Source organism: Dipodomys merriami, unplaced genomic scaffold (genome assembly GCF_024711535.1).
Source record: "Dipodomys merriami isolate MVZ:Mamm:240054 unplaced genomic scaffold, mDipMer1.0.p SCAF_3, whole genome shotgun sequence".
Classification (NCBI taxonomy): Eukaryota; Metazoa; Chordata; class Mammalia; order Rodentia; family Heteromyidae; genus Dipodomys; species Dipodomys merriami.
Genome location: NW_027204492.1, coordinates 37,745,727 through 37,764,711, shown reverse-complemented (window position 1 = coordinate 37,764,711; position 18,985 = coordinate 37,745,727). Strand labels below are relative to the sequence as shown.

At 36.4% G+C, this 18,985-nt stretch overlaps 1 protein-coding gene across 1 annotated transcript in view; it reads right to left on the bottom strand.

Moving 5' to 3' along the window:
- Col4a6 (collagen type IV alpha 6 chain) overlaps positions 1-18,985 on the bottom strand; it is a 302,319-nt gene that overhangs the window by 162,281 nt on the left and 121,053 nt on the right. Inside the window, exon 3 of the mRNA XM_070039936.1 lies at positions 2,742-2,822. Coding sequence (XP_069896037.1) covers positions 2,742-2,822 — 81 coding nt within the window. The remainder of the gene's footprint in view (positions 1-2,741; positions 2,823-18,985) is intronic.

Here is an 18,985-nt window from a genome sequence, read left to right as displayed (position 1 = left end):
ATACATAAAATAATTATATATAATTATATAATATATGTATATATATAATTTGCCTTGTTAAAAGTTGCTAGACTTAACAGTCTAGGGCTTCTTCTCAGTTTCCTGGTTTTTGGATCTGTTTTGTCATTTGTCACCTCCTAAGATATTAGAAAATGTTCACTTTTGTTGAGCCTCAACTCTCATATGGTTCAGCTTGGGTACTTTGTAGTTGCTAATCTTTGTAGAGATAAAACAAGTAAGAATCATCACCTAGGAAAGTGGTTAGAGGCTATGCCAAGGAAATTTATAGAACAGAAAGTTTCAACCAATATGCAAAAATGTGCTTGAACTCACATTTAGCCAGGGACTGATGATAATTTTTGCTTATGTTGGCAAAAATATCGAGTTGGTAATGGTATAAAAATATGTGTACTCAGGTACAATGCTCATAGGTGTGTAAACTGGAAGATACTTTGTGACATAATTTGCCAGTAGTTTTGAAAGTTAGTAGATATTTAATAATAAATGAATAATTTAATAATTCAAATTATTATGTGTGGAGATGAGCACAAGAAACCTAGCCTAAGATTTCCACTTTAGCATTGTCAGTTTATAAAATAGAAAAAATTCACAATCTAAGTGCCCATCAAAAGAAAAATGGCTGAGTTAAACTATGAGGTAGAAGAAAAACTTTTAAGGACAAACTGAGTGAAATGGGGGTACATAATATACAATATGATCACACAAACATAACACAGAGTGATCTATTTTAATTATCAAACTGGAAAAGGAAATGAAAGTCGTGATATCAATCAAGGTGCATTATATTCATAAACTGCTTTGTTGAGTGGCAACCCCTTTATATGACCAATAAAGGATAATAAAAATCTATTTTAAAAAAACAGAAAAAGAAGGTATTTTTATACATGTATATACACATCTCTGATTATGCACAAAGACAACTAATGATGTTTTATTTATGCATTGTAAATTAACATAGGCTAATAAAAAGAGAAAAAAAAATTTAAAAAGTAACCTGTGAATTTTACAGGCTGAATGACTTACTTTCTTGCTCTCAGTTCATTCATCTGTTTATTGGGATAATCATAAAGTATACCCCACAAGATGACTGTGAAGCCTTAATAAGATTCATAAAAATTTCATCATCATCAAAAAAAGAAAGACAAAAAGAAATGGTGGTACTGAGAGAGCATGGGGGAGGGCTTTGTATTGCTTGCATATTGTTTGAGAATACATTAATATATTTGTCATAGATTATTTTTCTAAAATTTTCCTGGTTGTAGAGCAGAGAGGAAGGCAGGATCTATAGTGAACATGGCTTCCCTGGAAGGCAGCAATGACCAAGTGATGTAAACAGGTAAGGAATCAAAGGACTAAGTTAACAGCTAGGAATCTGCCATCAATTTTTTGTGTGACTGCAGGAAATCATTTTGCTTGAGTCTGTGTCTTCTGTCCAATCAATGGGTGAGATGAGAAGTCAATAAATGCTTTCCCTTTCTGATATTTTATGATTATCTGTCTATGTCTTTAATGTATAATGGGTCTGATCCATTTTGATGAACAGATTTTTTTTTATTCTCTTCCTTCAAATTTGGCATAGTTTGACATTTCACTTTACTGCAAATGGAAGATAATGAAAGAGAAGGTAGAATGGTCACCATGCTCCCTGTTTGGCTGCATTTTTGAGAGTTTGGTTAACCTATTTATGCTACTACCTTCATTTGACAGTGTAAGCCCTTCAGCTTGTTTGAATGTATGTGATAAGAATACAAATATTATATTGGAAGTTAGATGATCTGAATTTTACAAGGGTGGCTATAAGTTCTGGAAATATACCTATACATACATATTTTTCATAGACTGAATCTCCTTGAATATGTTTTCTAGATTATAGTAAAGAAGCAGACTTAGCAGTGAAAATCAGAAATATAAACTACCTGGTTACTATGCATACACAGAGATAGATGGAAATATGTTAATTTACAAGACAGTTCAAACTGTAATGCTAATGCAGGGTAATATATTGCTATGTCATAATACCTTATAGCATGTCTTTTGTTTTAGTGGCATATCAATAAACCATTTTTTATGTATAGTTGCTGATACTTCGGGAGTATTTTTTTTTTTTGTAGGTCGTGGGACCTGAACTCTGTGTGGGCCTCGGCACTGTCCCTCAGCTCTTCAGCTCAAGGCTAGTGCTCTACCACATGAGCCACAGCACCTCAGGCTTTTTTTGCTTATGTGCTGTTGAAGAATTGAACCAAGGGCCTCATGCATACAAGGCAAGCACTCTACCCCTGAGCCACCTTCCCAGCCCACTTCTGGAGTTTATAATACTGTTTTCTTGATTCTATCTCAAACAAGCAGAGCGATTTTGGGCAAGTCACATACCAGTCTCTAGATAACAATTGGATCATCTGTTCAATTGTAGTAGGGAGAAACCAAATGGATATATGTGATCTACAAAAATCTGCACACATTTTGCAGACAGTATCATGATCTGGTCCTGCAGAATAATTGGCTTTGGAAATATTCCAGTGACATTCTGGAGAAACCCTGGCACTAAGTCAACAAAAGAAACCTCTTCTGACCCCTCAGAGATTTTAATCAGCCTAGTTCTGCCTATCATTAAGTAGCAAAACTCCTTCCAACTGGCCCTCATCACTTTGCTTATTTCATGAGATCATAAAAATAAATTCTGAGCAGTTTAATTCTAGAGAAAAAACATTTAGAAAACGTACTCTTGCTCCTTTCTCAGGAGAGCATGTACAGCCGCCACTGCAGTCTTGTCCCTCACATGGTTTTCCATAGGACTTCTCTCCCTGTTAAAACAAAGGGAAAAAACATTAGTCAAACCTAATCCTTAACCACAGTCTTCTTAGCCAAGTAAATTTCTTTTTTTAATGTTTTTTATTGTAAAAATAGTGTACAGAGGGGTTACAGTTACATGAGTAAGGTAATGAGTACAAGCCAAGTAAATTTCATCCAATGGTGTCATTGTATACAAGAAACAAAATGTCTTCTTAATCTAGCCTACTTTTAGATCCAACCTATAACCCACCAAATAGCTAGTTTGGTAGCTGGTTTGGGAACCGTGATTTACATGTTGCCTCACTGGTAGACACACCAGTCCCAAAAAGAGAAAAATCTTTACATGGGTGAGATGAAAGCAGGTGCTCTCTCTACTCAGAGAGGGAGCATGAGTAACAGAGTACCTGCAGGAAAATCAAGGGCTCGAAATTTAGTGACAGAAGAAAATGGCTACCCTGTACTTTGCTTCTATCTTCTCAAGCTCCATTTCTAGTACACCAAGCCTTCTCATGAGTCACCTGTACACAATGAGTCAGATTCAAATTCCTCAGCAGACATAATATAGTATATCACTCAAACTTTCTAATTTCATTTTCTCTTCTTCTCTGCTTGATGTTGTTGTTGTTGTTGATGATGATGATGATGGTTGAGTTTCTTCAATGCTCTCACTAGATGTGGTATGTGTTTACCCTGTCCAACCTCACCTTCCCCTGTCTTACTCTCTCCATCAAGCCTATTGCTGACATGAGATCTCTGACTTAGCTATGCTTTTCTTTCCCCTGTAATGTTCGACCCCAAGATTATTTTTAATGTCTGGCCTCTTCTAATTTTCCAAGTCTAGTTCAATAATCCATTCACTTAGGCTGACTGTTCAGCCTAAGATGGACTCAAGTCCTTTCTAATTATATCTTTGGTTACTTTTCATTAATAGATATTCTGTCTTCTCATATTAGAATGAAATCTTCACTTAAGTGGGGATTCATATTTTTTGTCCAATATTCTATCCCAAATGCTTAAAACAGTGTATGGTCCTGAATACAGTTGAATATCCACCAGAATACAGCTATTATTTGAATCTAGTTCTGATGAACTCCATAATCTTGACATTAATCCCTGTGTGTTATTGTTTTCAAAGTCCTGTAACAGAGCCTCAAAACAAGGACTCCACATAGAAGAAAACTGCCTTTCTGACCTTATACCACCTTGGGGAAAAAGGTAAACATAAATTCTAGCTAATATCTGCAACAAAAAGTTCATCTGTGAGTTGGATTTAGTATCATCCAATTTCTTGTTTAATGTTGAACCTTTTTTCAACAAGCACAGCGTATTTATGATGCAGCCTCACACTTAATCATTCTTGCCTCTGTGTACAGTGTACCATTCCCTAATCCCAGGGAGCACTGTGACTTTCTCAGATGGTCTCTTATCTCTTTAGACACTGGCACAGTACTTTATCAAAACACCTCAGTAATAAGGTAGTGATGGCAGATCTGTGACAAAATATTGCTGTTTTAGATTCCAAACACCTTTCTGATATGAGATATTTTATCTCTCTTGTGTGCTTTTGACATGTCAAGTGCTATTGTACACTTTCTAGTTTGCTTTCCATTTTATAGTGCATAGGACAGGCAAAGTTTTCATAAGGTTGAGATCAAGTGGTGTGGGAGGGGAAGGGAAAAAACAAATTATTTAAATAGGGATACAGGTGGACCCATTGCAACAATAAGATGTACAAGACGTTATGTCAAAAAATGAACTTTACAACTTTGGCAGGAGGAGGAGGAGATGGGAAGGGATGGGAAGGGGAAACAAAGGAGGAGGCAACAATGCTTGGTAAAAAATGTACTCATTATCTTGCCCATGTAATTGTAACTCCTCTGTATGGTATTTTCACAATAAAAAAATAAAAAAATAAATTAAAAAAAGAGAAGTGGTGTGGGAAGAGGGAGCTGGGGGCTGGAAGAGAATAGAGACAAGAGAGAGGAACATTAATTAACTTTCCGTTTTGCTGTCATTTTGTCTGATAATGATTATGGTATTTCTTGGAATTATGGATAACTTGTTTCTCCACACATTTTTATATTTTAAGCACTCTTCAATGAGCATGCATAATTATTATAAAGAAAAAACAATACATGCTTTTAAATGAAAACAGTTATCCCTTTTGAGTGTGAGGGCTTAACAACTCTTGTCAAAGACGACATGGCATCTAATTGTAGCTATAGCCCACTTCCAAATGATGCCTGCTCAGGTATTCTATAAAGAAGAAAGAAACAAAGAGAAAGAAGAAAGGGGAGGGAATAAAAGGGAAAGACAGAGAAAACGAGAGAAAGAATAGAGATGAATATGCATGATTAAAGGGGAAATTTGGTCTAATATAAATCAAAAGTTTCTACTCTCTAGTACGGGGTTAAGAGGCTAGAGGCCTGGGCCTGTATAAGACAGGAAGAATGTTCCAATGTCAGGAGTTGAGTAAAAATATAAGGAGAAGAAATTAAGGTTTCTTAGGAACTCATGAGAAAAAGGAGACAATTTCCAGCTGACAGAGAGGAATCTATCACTGTCCTCTGTCACAGAGGAAAGTAACCAGAGAAGTTCCATTGGCCATAAGGCAACTTCCTGTAGCACCAGCCCTGGCAGCTTTCCCAGGAATCTTCAATTACAGTGAGATGAGTAGGGTAAAGGAGTAGCTTTCAGGAAACATGATCAGATCATGCTTTAGAAAAGCCTATGCTCCTTTGAGGAGGCTACAATGCTTGATAAGAAATGTACTCATTATCTTGCCCATGTAATTGTAACCCCTCTGTACAGTATTTTCACAATAAAAAAATAAAATATATTAAAAGCAATAAAAATCAGCCCCCAAAAAAGCCTATGCTCCATCATGATGTGTCTGGGGCAGCTTTAATCCCCACTTAGCCAGGTCAAGTCATTTTAATTATTTCCCACCTTAGAATGTTGTCCTTTTCCTCTCAAAATCTAGTCTTCCTTTGATGCATAGAAAATGGAACCTGGAGAGGCCTTGGGAGATCCCCTATTACAGTGGTTTTTTAACTGTCAGACAATTTTTATTATAATTATTTATTGTTCTCCCTTGCCATCCTAAAAAGAATGTCATTTGAATAAGTTATTTAAAACATGTAAACAGTAACTTAAAAAGCACACATAATTTCCTAGTTATACTACAAAGAGAAAGAAAAAGAAAGTCATTCATAATTAAAAATATGTATTTCAACATTCAAAAGTTTATCCATGTATACATTAGAAGCTGTAATTAAGTAGTCAAGGCTAGTAGCTGTATGCACAGAATCATCATGAATGAGAGGCAGCTGACAGAGAATGAGAGACAGTGGCAATTCAAGTATCAGAAATCACTGGCAACTAACTCATGGTAACAGTACAGAAGAGAAGTATAGTCTTCTGTTTACTCGGTAGCTTTTGTCAGTAACTTGTTAATAAAACAATGAAAAACTCATTTCAATATGTAAATGTAGATATATTTGAGACTAAGAGAATTATAAATGGAGTTACCACTTCCATGAATGACTACATGTTTCATAAATGAAGGACAGATGCAGTAGATTTCTTCATAGTGTATAGAACATCAAAGATTTAGGGTCCTTACTAAATGTGGTCTCACAATTTCCGAATACCTCTTAAGGGAATAATAATTCTGTTAAGAACTACTGGTCTATTACCTGGCACCAGTGGCTCACACCTGTAATCCTAGCTACTCAGGAAGCTTAGATCTGAGGATTTGAGTTCAAAGTCATCCCAAGCAGGAAAATGTGTGAGACTCCAATTAAACTCCAAAAAGTGAATCTTTGGCACAAGTGGTAAAATAGTAACCTTAAAGAAAGCTCAGGGAGGGGCTGGGAAGTTGGCTCAGTGGTAGAGCACTTGCCTTGCATGCCTGAGGCCCTGGGTTCGATTCCCCAGCACCACATAAACAAAAAGCAAAAAGCCGGAAGTGGTGCTGTGGCTCAAGTGGTAGAGCACTAGCCTTGAGCTGAAGAGCTGAGGGACAGCGCTCAGGCCCAGAGTTCAGGCCCCATGACCGGATTCCCTCCCCCCCCCAAAAAAAAACTCAGGGACAGTTGCCTAGGCTCTGAATTTAAACACACACACACACACACACACACACACACACACACACACACACACATACACACATGCACACAAATGTGTGCAGAGAGAGAGAGAGAGCGCACCTCTGGTCTAATCCAAACCCTCCATTTTACAGATAAGAGCACTAAAAGAAATTGTTTTAGCCTGAGCCACACTGCTAGTGAGTTAATGAGCTCTATCATGTCTCAAGGCCACATTCAAGTTCCATTTCATCCAGGATGATATCAGCTTTAGTGAAAAGCTTTAACATTTACAAAATGTCCCAGTCATTGGGCAAGAATTACATATTGCTATGGGACAGTCTTTGCATTCTTTCTTAGATTGTATGATGAGTTGAATTGTAGAAATCTTTTTTTCCTCATCCAAACAATAATGTTTGTAAGGGAAAATTAACCAGTATAATGCCCCATATTAAAAAGGAAAAACTATGTTTCAACCACTCCCTGAGATACTATAGCGTAGTTAAAAGTCCAGGTTCTGGACTTAGTCTGTATAAATTAAAATTACCATTCTATATTCCCATTTGGATGAACTTAGGCAAGTGACTTTATCATCCTATTTTCCCATCTGTAAAATGGGGATGGCTACAGTATCTACAGTTTGGAATATTACCTGTATTGTTTTGTGCATGTTATAGACAATCTTCATATATGATCTTATAACTACTCTAGAAGCAGTCAAATGGAGAATTTTTATGTGCCCATTTTCCAGATTAATAAATTTGAGTTTCAAATAGTTGGTGTCATTTGTTAAGTTGGTGTGATTATTTAAGGACTCAAAGTCAGGGGTTTCTCTTTTTAGTGCCCAGCTCCTCATTTGCACTCTTTTATGCTCTTCACTCCCTGCTGATGGCTTCAAGGTACAGTAATCCAGATAGGCCTCTACGGCTACATCAAACCTATTCCTGAGGTCACATTCAGCCACTAGATATATGCCTAGCTAAGTAGTTCACTTTTGTTATCTCACTGAACTATCCCAAACACAGTGTGAGGTAGACACTAACATCACCATCATTTTACAGATAAGGGAACTAAGGATTAGAGGTGTTAAACAAATGCCTGCCAAAAGTCACTCAGGTTTGAAACCCAGGTTTGACTCAGAATGTTAGAGCTTTTCTTGTAAGATAGATCCACTTCAGCATCATCCTAATTTCTGAACTTTGTGTTAATGGCACAGAGACTCTGATTTGATGTTGATCAATTCTAAAATAATATCTGCTCATTGAAATAAAATCAAATGTACACATTAAACCAAGGTGGTTCCTGTGGTACATTTAATACTCATTGGCCTTTGAAGAAGAGCTCTCTATGAGGTTATAAATTGAAGATTGTGAGCAGAGAAGGAAGTAATCTGTGGGAGCTGGCTTCCTACCGGGTGAGACTTGTCAACTGCAGTTTATTTTAAGGAAGAAGCTGACACCAGGCATTTCATTCCAACATAGGCCCAACTGTGTTAGCACCAAAAACAAACATAACTGATGGGGTCTGGAAGTGGGAGAGGAAGAAGCATGCTGGATTTCACTTGGAACACCCTAGGCAGCTAGGATGAGGTACAATCTGAAAGGTTGTTCACTTGTCCAGTTTGAGCCTAGATTCATCAAGCAATGCCAAACATACAAACTAAGTGTTCACAACAGTGCTCTTAAAATAGATGCCTTCCTGACAGTTTTTAGTAGGTAGCTATGAAAGAGAAGTCCGTGGGAACAGATGAGAGATACTCAGCTTTAAGACTGGAAGTGGCCTGAGGATCAAAGGTGACAGGTTATATGTACTTAGGGTGATTAGATTCAGCAAATACAAATAAAGGATACCCAGGAATTTGAATTTCAGAATTTAAATTGTTATGAATATATTCCAAGCATTATTTGGGATATATATATTCTTAAAATGTATTTTAGCTGTTATTTGAGTCACTTTACTTTTTTTTGTATTCCAATATACTATCCAAAGTAGAAGAAAAAGTAAGATTTATAACTAGCATTGTGATTATTAAGTTCTTTCATTGATTCAACAAATGTTTATTGAAAAGGGAAAAGGCCTGCTGGACTTTTAAAGAAGTAACACTAATGCTTTTCAAACTATTTCATGAAATAGAAAGGGGAGAAATGTAACTAACCTTGATCGATGAAACCTGTATGACCCTGGCACCAAAACTGGATTTATAAAAAGAAACAACAAAAAAGGGAAATTGTAGAACCATTTGCTTGATGAACATAGACAAATTTTCAATAAAATTATTGTAAACAAAATAAAACAAAAATGAACACACTATAAACAAGTTGCTTTTTTTCTACTGATGCAAGGTTGGTTGATTTAACATGTGCCACTCAGTAAATGTACGTGAACAGAGTAAAGAACAAAAATCACTTGATGATAATCTCAATAGATACAGAAAATTTCTTTTATAAATTTCAATATCATTTCATCATAAAAGACTGAAGAAGCTAGGAGGAGTAGAAGGACTGCAATTCAATCTAATGAAGTCAACTTTGTACTAAGCAGGGGGAAAAGAAGCCATTTCTTTTGAAGTCATGAGTAAGACAAATTTGTCCACTCTCTCCACTCTTATTTAATACCTCTTTGTTTTTTTTTTTTTTTTGGCCAGTCATGGGGCCTGAACTCTGGGCCTGGGCACTGTCCCTCAGCTCTTCAGCTCAAGGCTAGTGCTCTACCACTTGAGCCACAGCGCCACTTCTAGCTTTTTCTGCTTATGTGGTGCTGAGGAATCAAACCCAGGACTTCATGCATGCAAGACAAGCACTCTACCACTGAGCCACTTTCCCAGCCCCTTAATACCATTTTTGAAAGAAATAAAAGGGACATAAACAGGAAAGGAAGAAGTCAAACTTCCCTATTTGTAGACAATATGAAGCTATACTTTGAAAATCTATTAAAAAAAAAACAACTTCTAGGTCTGATAAATACTTTTGGCCAAGTAGCAGGGTACAAAATCAACATAGAAAAATTTATTTTTTTTGGGGGGGGAGGCAATACTTGTGTTTGAACTTGAGACCTCACACTTCCTTAGGCAGGCACACAATACCCCTTAAGATAGGCCGCTAGACCCCTCCCCAAACCAGTACCTTCTTTATATACCAACAATTAATGTGCTAAGAAACAAACCAGGAAAACAATCCCATTCACAATATCTGAAAAATATCTAAGAAAAAACTTAACTAAGAAGATGAAAGACTTCTACAATGAAAATTAGAAAACACTGAAGAAAGAAATCAAAGAACACAATAGGTTCATATTATTTTCTGTATGAAGTTATTTCTACTTCTTGAGTCACAGCACCATTTCCAGCTTTTTCTACATATGTGGTGCTGAAGAATCAAACCCAGGGCCTCATGCATGCAAGGCAAGCACTCTGCCACTGAGCCACCTTCCCAGCCCTTGTTTTAGCTTTTTTTTGTATCCTTTGTCTTGTATATAAGCTTATCTGATCCTTGGAAGGGAAACGGAATCACAGAGACAGTAGGACAAAGGATGAACTAATGCAATAATGATACTCACTAAACACAATGTTGGAAATGAACTTTACAACTCGAGGGAGAGGGAAGTGGGAAGGGGTAAGTGGGAGAAAATGAGGGAAGGGGTAACAATGCTTAAAAAGAAATGCACTCATTACCTTACTTATGTAACTGTAACACCCCTGTTCATCACATTTATAATATTTTTTTAAAAGAGAGAAAAATAAAAATAAAATGAAATTAACAATGTTCAAGATGTTTTAAGAGTTGCTTACAAATTCTTATTAAAACTTTAATATGTTTTAATAAAATTCTGAAACTGGCAAAAAAAGAATACAATAGAAGACAGAATGACCTTCCATGTTCAAGGAAAAGCAGAATTAATATGGTAAAAATGGCTATACTACTGTAAGTAATCTACAGAGTCAATGCAATTCCTACTAAAAATCAATCCCCAAATTTATGCAAAAACATAAAATACCCCAAATAGCAAAAGCAATAGCAAGAGCAAAGCTAGAAGTATCATAATGCCAACATCAAATTATACTATACAGCTATAGTAAAAGGAATACTTAGTGCAGTAGTCAGCATAGTACTAACACAAAAACAGCATACAGACTAGTGGAACGGGATAGACATTTATATAATAAACCCATTTCCTATAGCTATTTTGTTTTTGTCAATGGAGCCAAAATCAAACATTGGAAAAAAGAGCTTCTTCAATAAACAGTGCTTGCAAAATACATACCCTCATTTAGGAGACTGGTAAGTAGACTCCTATTTTTTAACCTCGTACAAAATTCAATTAGACTTAAGAGCTCACTGTAAGAGTGGAAATTCTGAAACCACTATAGAAAAACATATGGAAAACACTTGAAGATATAGGCATAGCAACTACTTACTGAGTTGTGTTCAGTACCCAGGAAATAAGAGAGAATTGACCAACGAGATTTCATCAAATTAAAATGTAGATTGAAAGAAACAATTACCAGAATGACAAGACACCAACCAACAGAATAAAATAAAACTTTGCAAGCTTCTTATTAGACAAAGATTAATATCAGAAATATATTGAGAGTTCCAGAAATGAAACACTCAAAAAACAAACAATCCAATTAATATATGGGTAAATGAATTAAAAAGACTCCATAGAATTAAAAAGCTCCATAGAAGGAGCACAAGTGACCAATAAATACATACAGAAGCATTCAATATTCCCAGCCATAAATGAAGATCAAAATGATATTGAGAGTCTATCTCATACCAATAAGAATGGTTATCATCAAGAAAATAATCCACCTGTAGAAAACTAAAGCTAGATCCTTATATATCACCCTGCACAAGAATCAACTCCAAATGGATCAAAGACCTCGAAGTCAAAGCAGACACTCTGAAAACATTACAGGAAGGAATAGGAGAAACTCTAGGGCTCCTTGGCACAGGCCAAAATTTTCTTAACAAAGACCCAGAAACACAAAAAATCAAAAGAAGGTTGGACAAATGGGATTGCATGTAACTGTAGAGCTTCTGCATGGCAAAGGACATAGCTAGCAAGATCAACAGGAGAAGATTTTCACTAACCATAGAATGGACAAGTCTCATACCTAAAATATACTTAGAATTCAAAAAACTAAATCCCCCAACAACAAATCCTCAAAGAAACAACTGCCTGATAAATAAGTGGGCTAAAGACATAAAGAGAAACTTCTCTGAAGAGGAAATAAGATTGGCCAATACACACATGAAGAAATGCTCAACTTCTCTAGCCATAAAAGAAATGCAAATCAAAACAACATTGCGATCACAAACATTGAGATCACAAACAAGGTCAAAACAAAGCTGCCAGCACAACCATGTTTATCACAGCATTATTCACCAGAGCTAAGATATGGAACCAGCCCTGATGCTCCTCAGTAGATGAACAGATAAAGAAAATGTAGTATATATATACAATGGAAGAGAGAATGGCATCACTCCATTTTTTAGGAAAATGAAAGACTTGGAAAAAAGTATATTAAATGAAGTAAGCCAGACTCAAAGAAACATAGGTCCCATGGTTTCCCTTATTTGCAATAACTAGTATATGTCTAAAACAAGCAGAAAAGGTCAAACGCTATGTGCATATGACCATATAAGAAGATCTTATGTGAAATGAGCCCCAAGATAGGGACACAAGTGTCCATATCTTTTTTTTCTTTCTTGCTAGCCTTCCATGCATGAGGCCCTGGGTTCAATTCCTCAGCACCACATAAGCCGAAAAAGCCAGAAGTGGCGCTGTGGGTCAAAATGGTAGAGTGCTAGCCTTGAGCTGAAGAGCTGAGGGACAGCGCCCAGGCCCAAAGTTTAGGCCCCACGACTGACGGGGAGGAAAAATGTACCAGTTGATTTTCTTGTTTCTCTTATATGTTCTTCCCCCACAGTATAACCCCTGCTTTCACTATATTTGAGGTCGGTGCCCTGCATCTTTTTTTTAAATTTAATTTTTTTAGTATGAAAATACCGTACAGAGGAGTTACAATTACATGGGCAAGATAAGGAGTACATTTATTATCAAGCATTGTTGCTTCCTCCTTTGTTTCCCCTTCCTATCCCTTCCCATATCTCCCCACCCATCCTGCCAAAGTTGTAAACTTCGTTTTTCCACATAAGGACTTCTACATGTTATTGTTGGAATGGATCCATCTGTATTCCTATTTAAACGATTTTTTCCCTTCCCCTCCACAAATTATACCAACATCAAATACAATGAAAGCAGCGGTTATACCATGAGGGAGAGACATACAAAGCAACAAAGAAATAATATTATAAATGTGTTAGAAACAATCACCTGAAAGGAAAAAAAAACATTTGACTACATATCTTAGGGTTCATTTCTCTAACATCAACTTATCTGACCTTTTCTGCTTGACTCAGACATATACTAAGTTATTGCAAATAAGAGAAACCATGTGGCCTGTTTCTTTGGGTGCCCTGCATCTTGTATATACATTTTTCTAATTTGGGGAAGGGAAGGGAAATAACAAAATGCTGTTGACCCATTGTAACATGTACAAGACACTATGTTGAAAGTGAACTTTACAACTTTGGGGGGGGGGAGGGAGTAGTTGGAAGGTGAGGAGGGAAGGGATGATAGGGGAAAAACAAAGGAGGAGGTAACAATGCTTGATAGGAAATGTACTCATTACCTTACTCATGTAACTGTAACCCCTCTGTACAGTATTTTTACAATAAAAAACATAAAAAAAGAAAATAAGGAACAGCAAATGTTGGCAAGGATGTGGGAAAATGGTGAAGAAAAAGTCTCATACTCTTGACAGGAATATAAATTAGTATTTGTGCAGAAAGTATGGAAATTAGTATGGAGAGTCCTAAAAATAACTGAAAATGGAACTATATATGATCCTGCTATACCACTTGGTCATATATCGAAAGGACTGTGAAGTCACCATGTACCAGAGATTCTGCACACTAACTTTTACCACAGCACTGTGCACAATGTCCATCCAATGAAATTGGTGTAGGCTCCTAATAAAAGATGAATGAAAGTATGTATATTTAGTATTAGAAATGAGTAGAGCTTACTTTTTCTGTGGATGGAGGGTTGAGTGGTTTGGGCACAGGGATATTTTCTAGAATAATGGACATGTTTTATATTTTGTTTGGAGTAACTTATTTGATTGTATACACATGCCTAAATTCATTATGCTATATATTTATAATATGTATGCTTTATTGTTTATAAATTATAACTCAATTAAAATTATATAATCCCTGCCATCATAGAATTTGTATCCTTATATGGGATACATGTCTACAAATATTTGAAGAAAAATTGTGGTAAAGATAATAGGAGAAAAACAACTGCCTGATTAATGAGTGGACTAAAGAATTAAGAGATATTTCTATGAAGAGGAAATAAGAATGGCCAATAGACACATGAAGAAATGCTCAACTTCTCTAGCCATAAAAGAAATGCAAATCAAAACAACATTGAGATTCCACCTCACCCCAGTTAGAATGGCTATAATCAAGAAATCTAATAAAAACAGATGCTGGAGAGGATGTGGACAGAAGGGAACCTTACTGCATTGTTTGTGGGAGTGTAAACTTGTTCAACCACTTTGGAAAGCAGTATGGAGGCTCCTCAAAAGACTGCACATACAGCTACCCTATGACCCAGCAATCCTACTTTTGGGCATTTACCCAAATGATCACAAACAAGACCATCCTAAAGCTACCAGCACTACCATGTTTATTGCATCATTATTCACCATAGCTGAGATATGGAACCAACCCAGAAGCCCCTCAGTAGATGAATGGATCAAGAAAATGGAGTGTGTGTGTGTGTGTGTGTGTGTGTACACACACACACACACACACACACACACACACAATGGAATTCTATGCCTCCATCAGAAAGAATGACACCGCCTCATTTGTTAGGAAATGGAAAGACTTGGAAAAAAGTATATTAAGTGAAGTAAGGCAGACCCAAAGAAACATAGGTCCCATGGTTTCCCTTATTTGCAATAACTAGTATATGTCTAGGACAAGCAGAAAAGGTTAAAAGCTATGTACATATGGCCATATAACCTGATGCTAAGCGAAATGAACCCCAAGATAAGGACACAAGTGGTTTACCTTTGTTGCTGTTGTTTTTAATGTACTTACAATGTACTATGTGATTTTTTTTGTTTCTTTTGTATGTTCTTCCCCCATGGTATAACTCCAGTTTTCTCTGTATTTGATTCTGGTGCCCTGAATCTTGTATATACATTTTTCTAATTTAGGGAGGGGAAGGGAAACAACAAAATACTGATATAAGGATAAAGGTCGACCCATTGTAACAATGAGATGTAGAAGACACTATGTTGAAAACGAACTTCACAACTCTGAGGAGGGGAGGGAAGAGTTGGAGAGAGGGGAGGGAAGAGATGGTAGGGGAAAAACAACGGAGAGGGTAACACATCAAAATTGTTCAAAAATGCAATTAAACGTGTTTGGCTTTTCATATTTTGTTAAGAACTTAAAAATGTTGGTCAGAAGAAATGTACAATTATAAAGAAAACTGAGATGATTTCTATGTTGCTTTGTATGTCCCTCCCCCACGGTATAACCCCTGCTTTCACTGTATTTGATGGTATAATTTGTGGAGGGGAAGGGCAAAAACAAATTGTTTAACTAGGGATACAGGTGGACCCATTGCAACAATGAGATGTACAAGTCGTTATGTAGAAAATGAACTTCACAATTTTGGTGGGGGGGGAGGATCAGACAGGGGGAAGTGGGGGGAGTATGGGAAGGGAAGGGAAAGGGAAACAAAGAGGAGGCAATAATGCTTGATAAGAAATGTACTCATTATCTTGCCCATGTAATTGTAACTCCACTGTATGGTATTCTCACAATAAAAAAATTATAAAGAAAACTGTATAATGTTGAAATGTTTACATACCTATGCCCTAGAACAACCATTTCCACAGGTGTATATGTTCTCATTTGGCACATAAAATATACTACTAAATGCATAAGCTGCATAGAACACAGCATGGAAATGATACAATATACAGTATGTAGGGTAAATATTACTATAGGTTGCTTATATTTTAATAAAGTTAAGATTACTTAACAACCTAATAAGCACATTTTTGTAAATAATTTGCAATGATGGACTTAAGATGTTTACTTATCATGATTCTTTAAAAATAAATGGAATGTAAATTCCTTCTGAAAAAAGGTAGAGGTAACAATGCTCGATAGGAAATGGACTCATTACCTCGCTCATGTAACTGTAACCCCTATGTACAGTATCTGTACAATAAAAATACATATATTAAGAAAGTAATAGAAGGAAAAATATGATGCTATGAAAGTTTACAATTTTAACTCATGAAGACATCAGCACTATTCCTTATTCAATAAAGTTTACTGAATCTCTATTCTTTCATTCTATAAATTTTACTGAATTGCTACTCTATAGGCCTTGGAGCATACCCTAGGAATAGACAATTCATTAAAGCAAACTAAATATCCTGATCTCATAGAATATGAGTCTTTCTCATAGAGAAAGAAAAGTAAATGACCTTTCAATTATAATTGTGCTGTATAATACACAAAAGAGCAATGGATGAATATAAAAATATATAAAGGTGCAACTGGCCTCACTGGTGGTACCAGATTTATAGGAAAGTGTGGCTCAAATTGAGGTTTGAAAAATGGGGCAGATCAATAAAGTCAAGGGATGGGATAAGGCAGAGAGTCTGATGGAGAATAGTATATATACCTGTCCTTTAGTGAGAGAGATATTAAAAGTCGTTATGTTGAAAAACGAACTTTACAACTTTGGGTGGGGGGGGAGGATCGGGTGGGGGAGGTGGGGGGGAGTATGGGAAGGGATGGGAAGGGGAAACAAAGAGGAGGCAACAATGCTTGATAAGAAATGAACTTGTTATCTTGCCCATGTAATTGTAACTCCTCTGTAGGGTATTTTCACAACAACAACAACAACAAGAACAACAAGAACAAGAAGGCCAGAGTGACTGAAACAATGAAGTAAATGAATGCTGTATAAGCAGGCAGGTAACAGTTCATACAGCGTCTTTAAAGTCATGTAAGGGAAGTTGGTTTTATCCTCAGAATAGGGAAGTCACACAATAATTTTCACCAGAGTGTAACATGATCAGATTGTGGTTTTTAGAAAGATGTTTCTACTGGTAGTTTGGATAATGAACATGAGGGGTTGGTACTGAGCTGAGGAAGACTAAATAGGAGATGGTTTCTGTAAGAGAAAATGGTGGGTGGAACAAGGGTTATGGTGGTCAAATAGAGAAGAAATGGACTGAGCAAATATTTTAGTGAGGGAACACAATGAAAAATATATCAGACTAGAACTAATGCTTTCTCATCCCACATCTACTTCACTAGTTTGAAGACAAGTTTTAAGGCATATTTTCAGTACATAAAAAGTACTAGAGAAAAACAAGCCAAATATTTACAAAGCATGTGCCTGGAGTTTGAGGAACTAGAAACATAATAAAGGAGAAAAGCATAGTCAAAAGAAAAGAATCAAGAGTATCAATGAAAAAGGCAAAGACATACCTTTCTAAAGTTTAGGTGTGGTCATGTCACATCTTCCCTCAAGAGTCTTTGATTGTTCCCTATTACCTACAAACTTCAAAATCAAAGCCTATCATTTAATGAATCTCTGAATTAAATGCAACCAACAACTGTGGGTCCACCAGGACCTATATTCTGCCCAGGTAGTTCTATTTATTGCCTTTTTTCATTTCCTGAGAATACCATTTATATTTCATCATCTTCTTGGGAAATCCCAGTCACATCTTTTCTTATAATAGCTTTATTGAGATACAATCCATATACCAAACGGTTCACACATCGTTTCTTAAACTTCACCTTCCCTCTTTTCCAACATAGCATGTAAAACAGACACACATAAACACTAAGCAGTGTTCAACAAGATATTTTCATCATCTAATAGTCTCCCTTTTTTGACTATTTCAGAGAAATCATAGTGAGCATTTCCAGTAAAAAAAAATATCAAATTGTTTCAGATGATTAACCTGAACCTATTTCCTCAACCATGCACTATGTCTTGAAGCTGCATCCTCTTGTATATTTTGTGAGCCTGTCTTGTTATTACTTGATTTTATGAATGTGGTTTCATGAGCTTTAGCAGCTTGACCTAGGGCCTCACTGCTCATATATTAAATGATTCCATTAATAAAATTATCCCAAGTTGAAAATAATATCCTTTACATTTTCTAGTTGGGAGTGAAAGACGTGTAGCTCTTCTGAGAGTTGAAGAAAAAAAATCCTACAGTAATAGAGAAGATTGGACAAAGGATGCAGGCTATTGGAACTGATCTGAGACACCATCTCTGTTAGCTCAGATGGTCAAGGACGCTGCCATTTCTGTTTCTGGTAGTAGGAGAGAATCTAACAAATGTGCATTTAAGACAGAGAGAGCGTTCAAGTGTAATTTACCCACAGTGGTAATGATTAAGAGCTAGAATGGAATACATATCTAGGCCATTTCTATAAACACAATTAATTTGTGATGTAGCTTATCTCAAGTTCTACAAGTGTCAGTAAGTTTATTAATGTTTTGCTTTGTTTAGAGGTGAGGAAAGAAGACTAGTGGGAGAAGGAAAGGGGAAAACAGATGATGTGCAAAGTCCCATTCAGAGGAGACCATGGTTTCTGTCTTCATTTGCTGAAAACACAAAGCTACTTTTACTGAATTTTATGGCTGTAATTTTAAGATGCAGGTTCTTTCAGTAGTTAATTTTTACTTGTAACATGATCAAGTCTAACCTATTTGTCACATATGTCTTAATTTCTAAAATGAGAAAACAAGGCTGGGAATATGACTTAGTGGTAGAGTGCTTTGCCCTACCATGCATGAAGCCCTCAGTTTGATTCTTCACTATCAAATAAACAGAAAAGGCTGGAAGTGGTGCTGTGGCTCCAAGTGTTAGAGTGTTAGCCTGAGCAAAAGAAGCTCAGAGACAGTGCCCAGGCCCTGATCTCAAGCCCCAGGACTGGCAAAAAATTAGG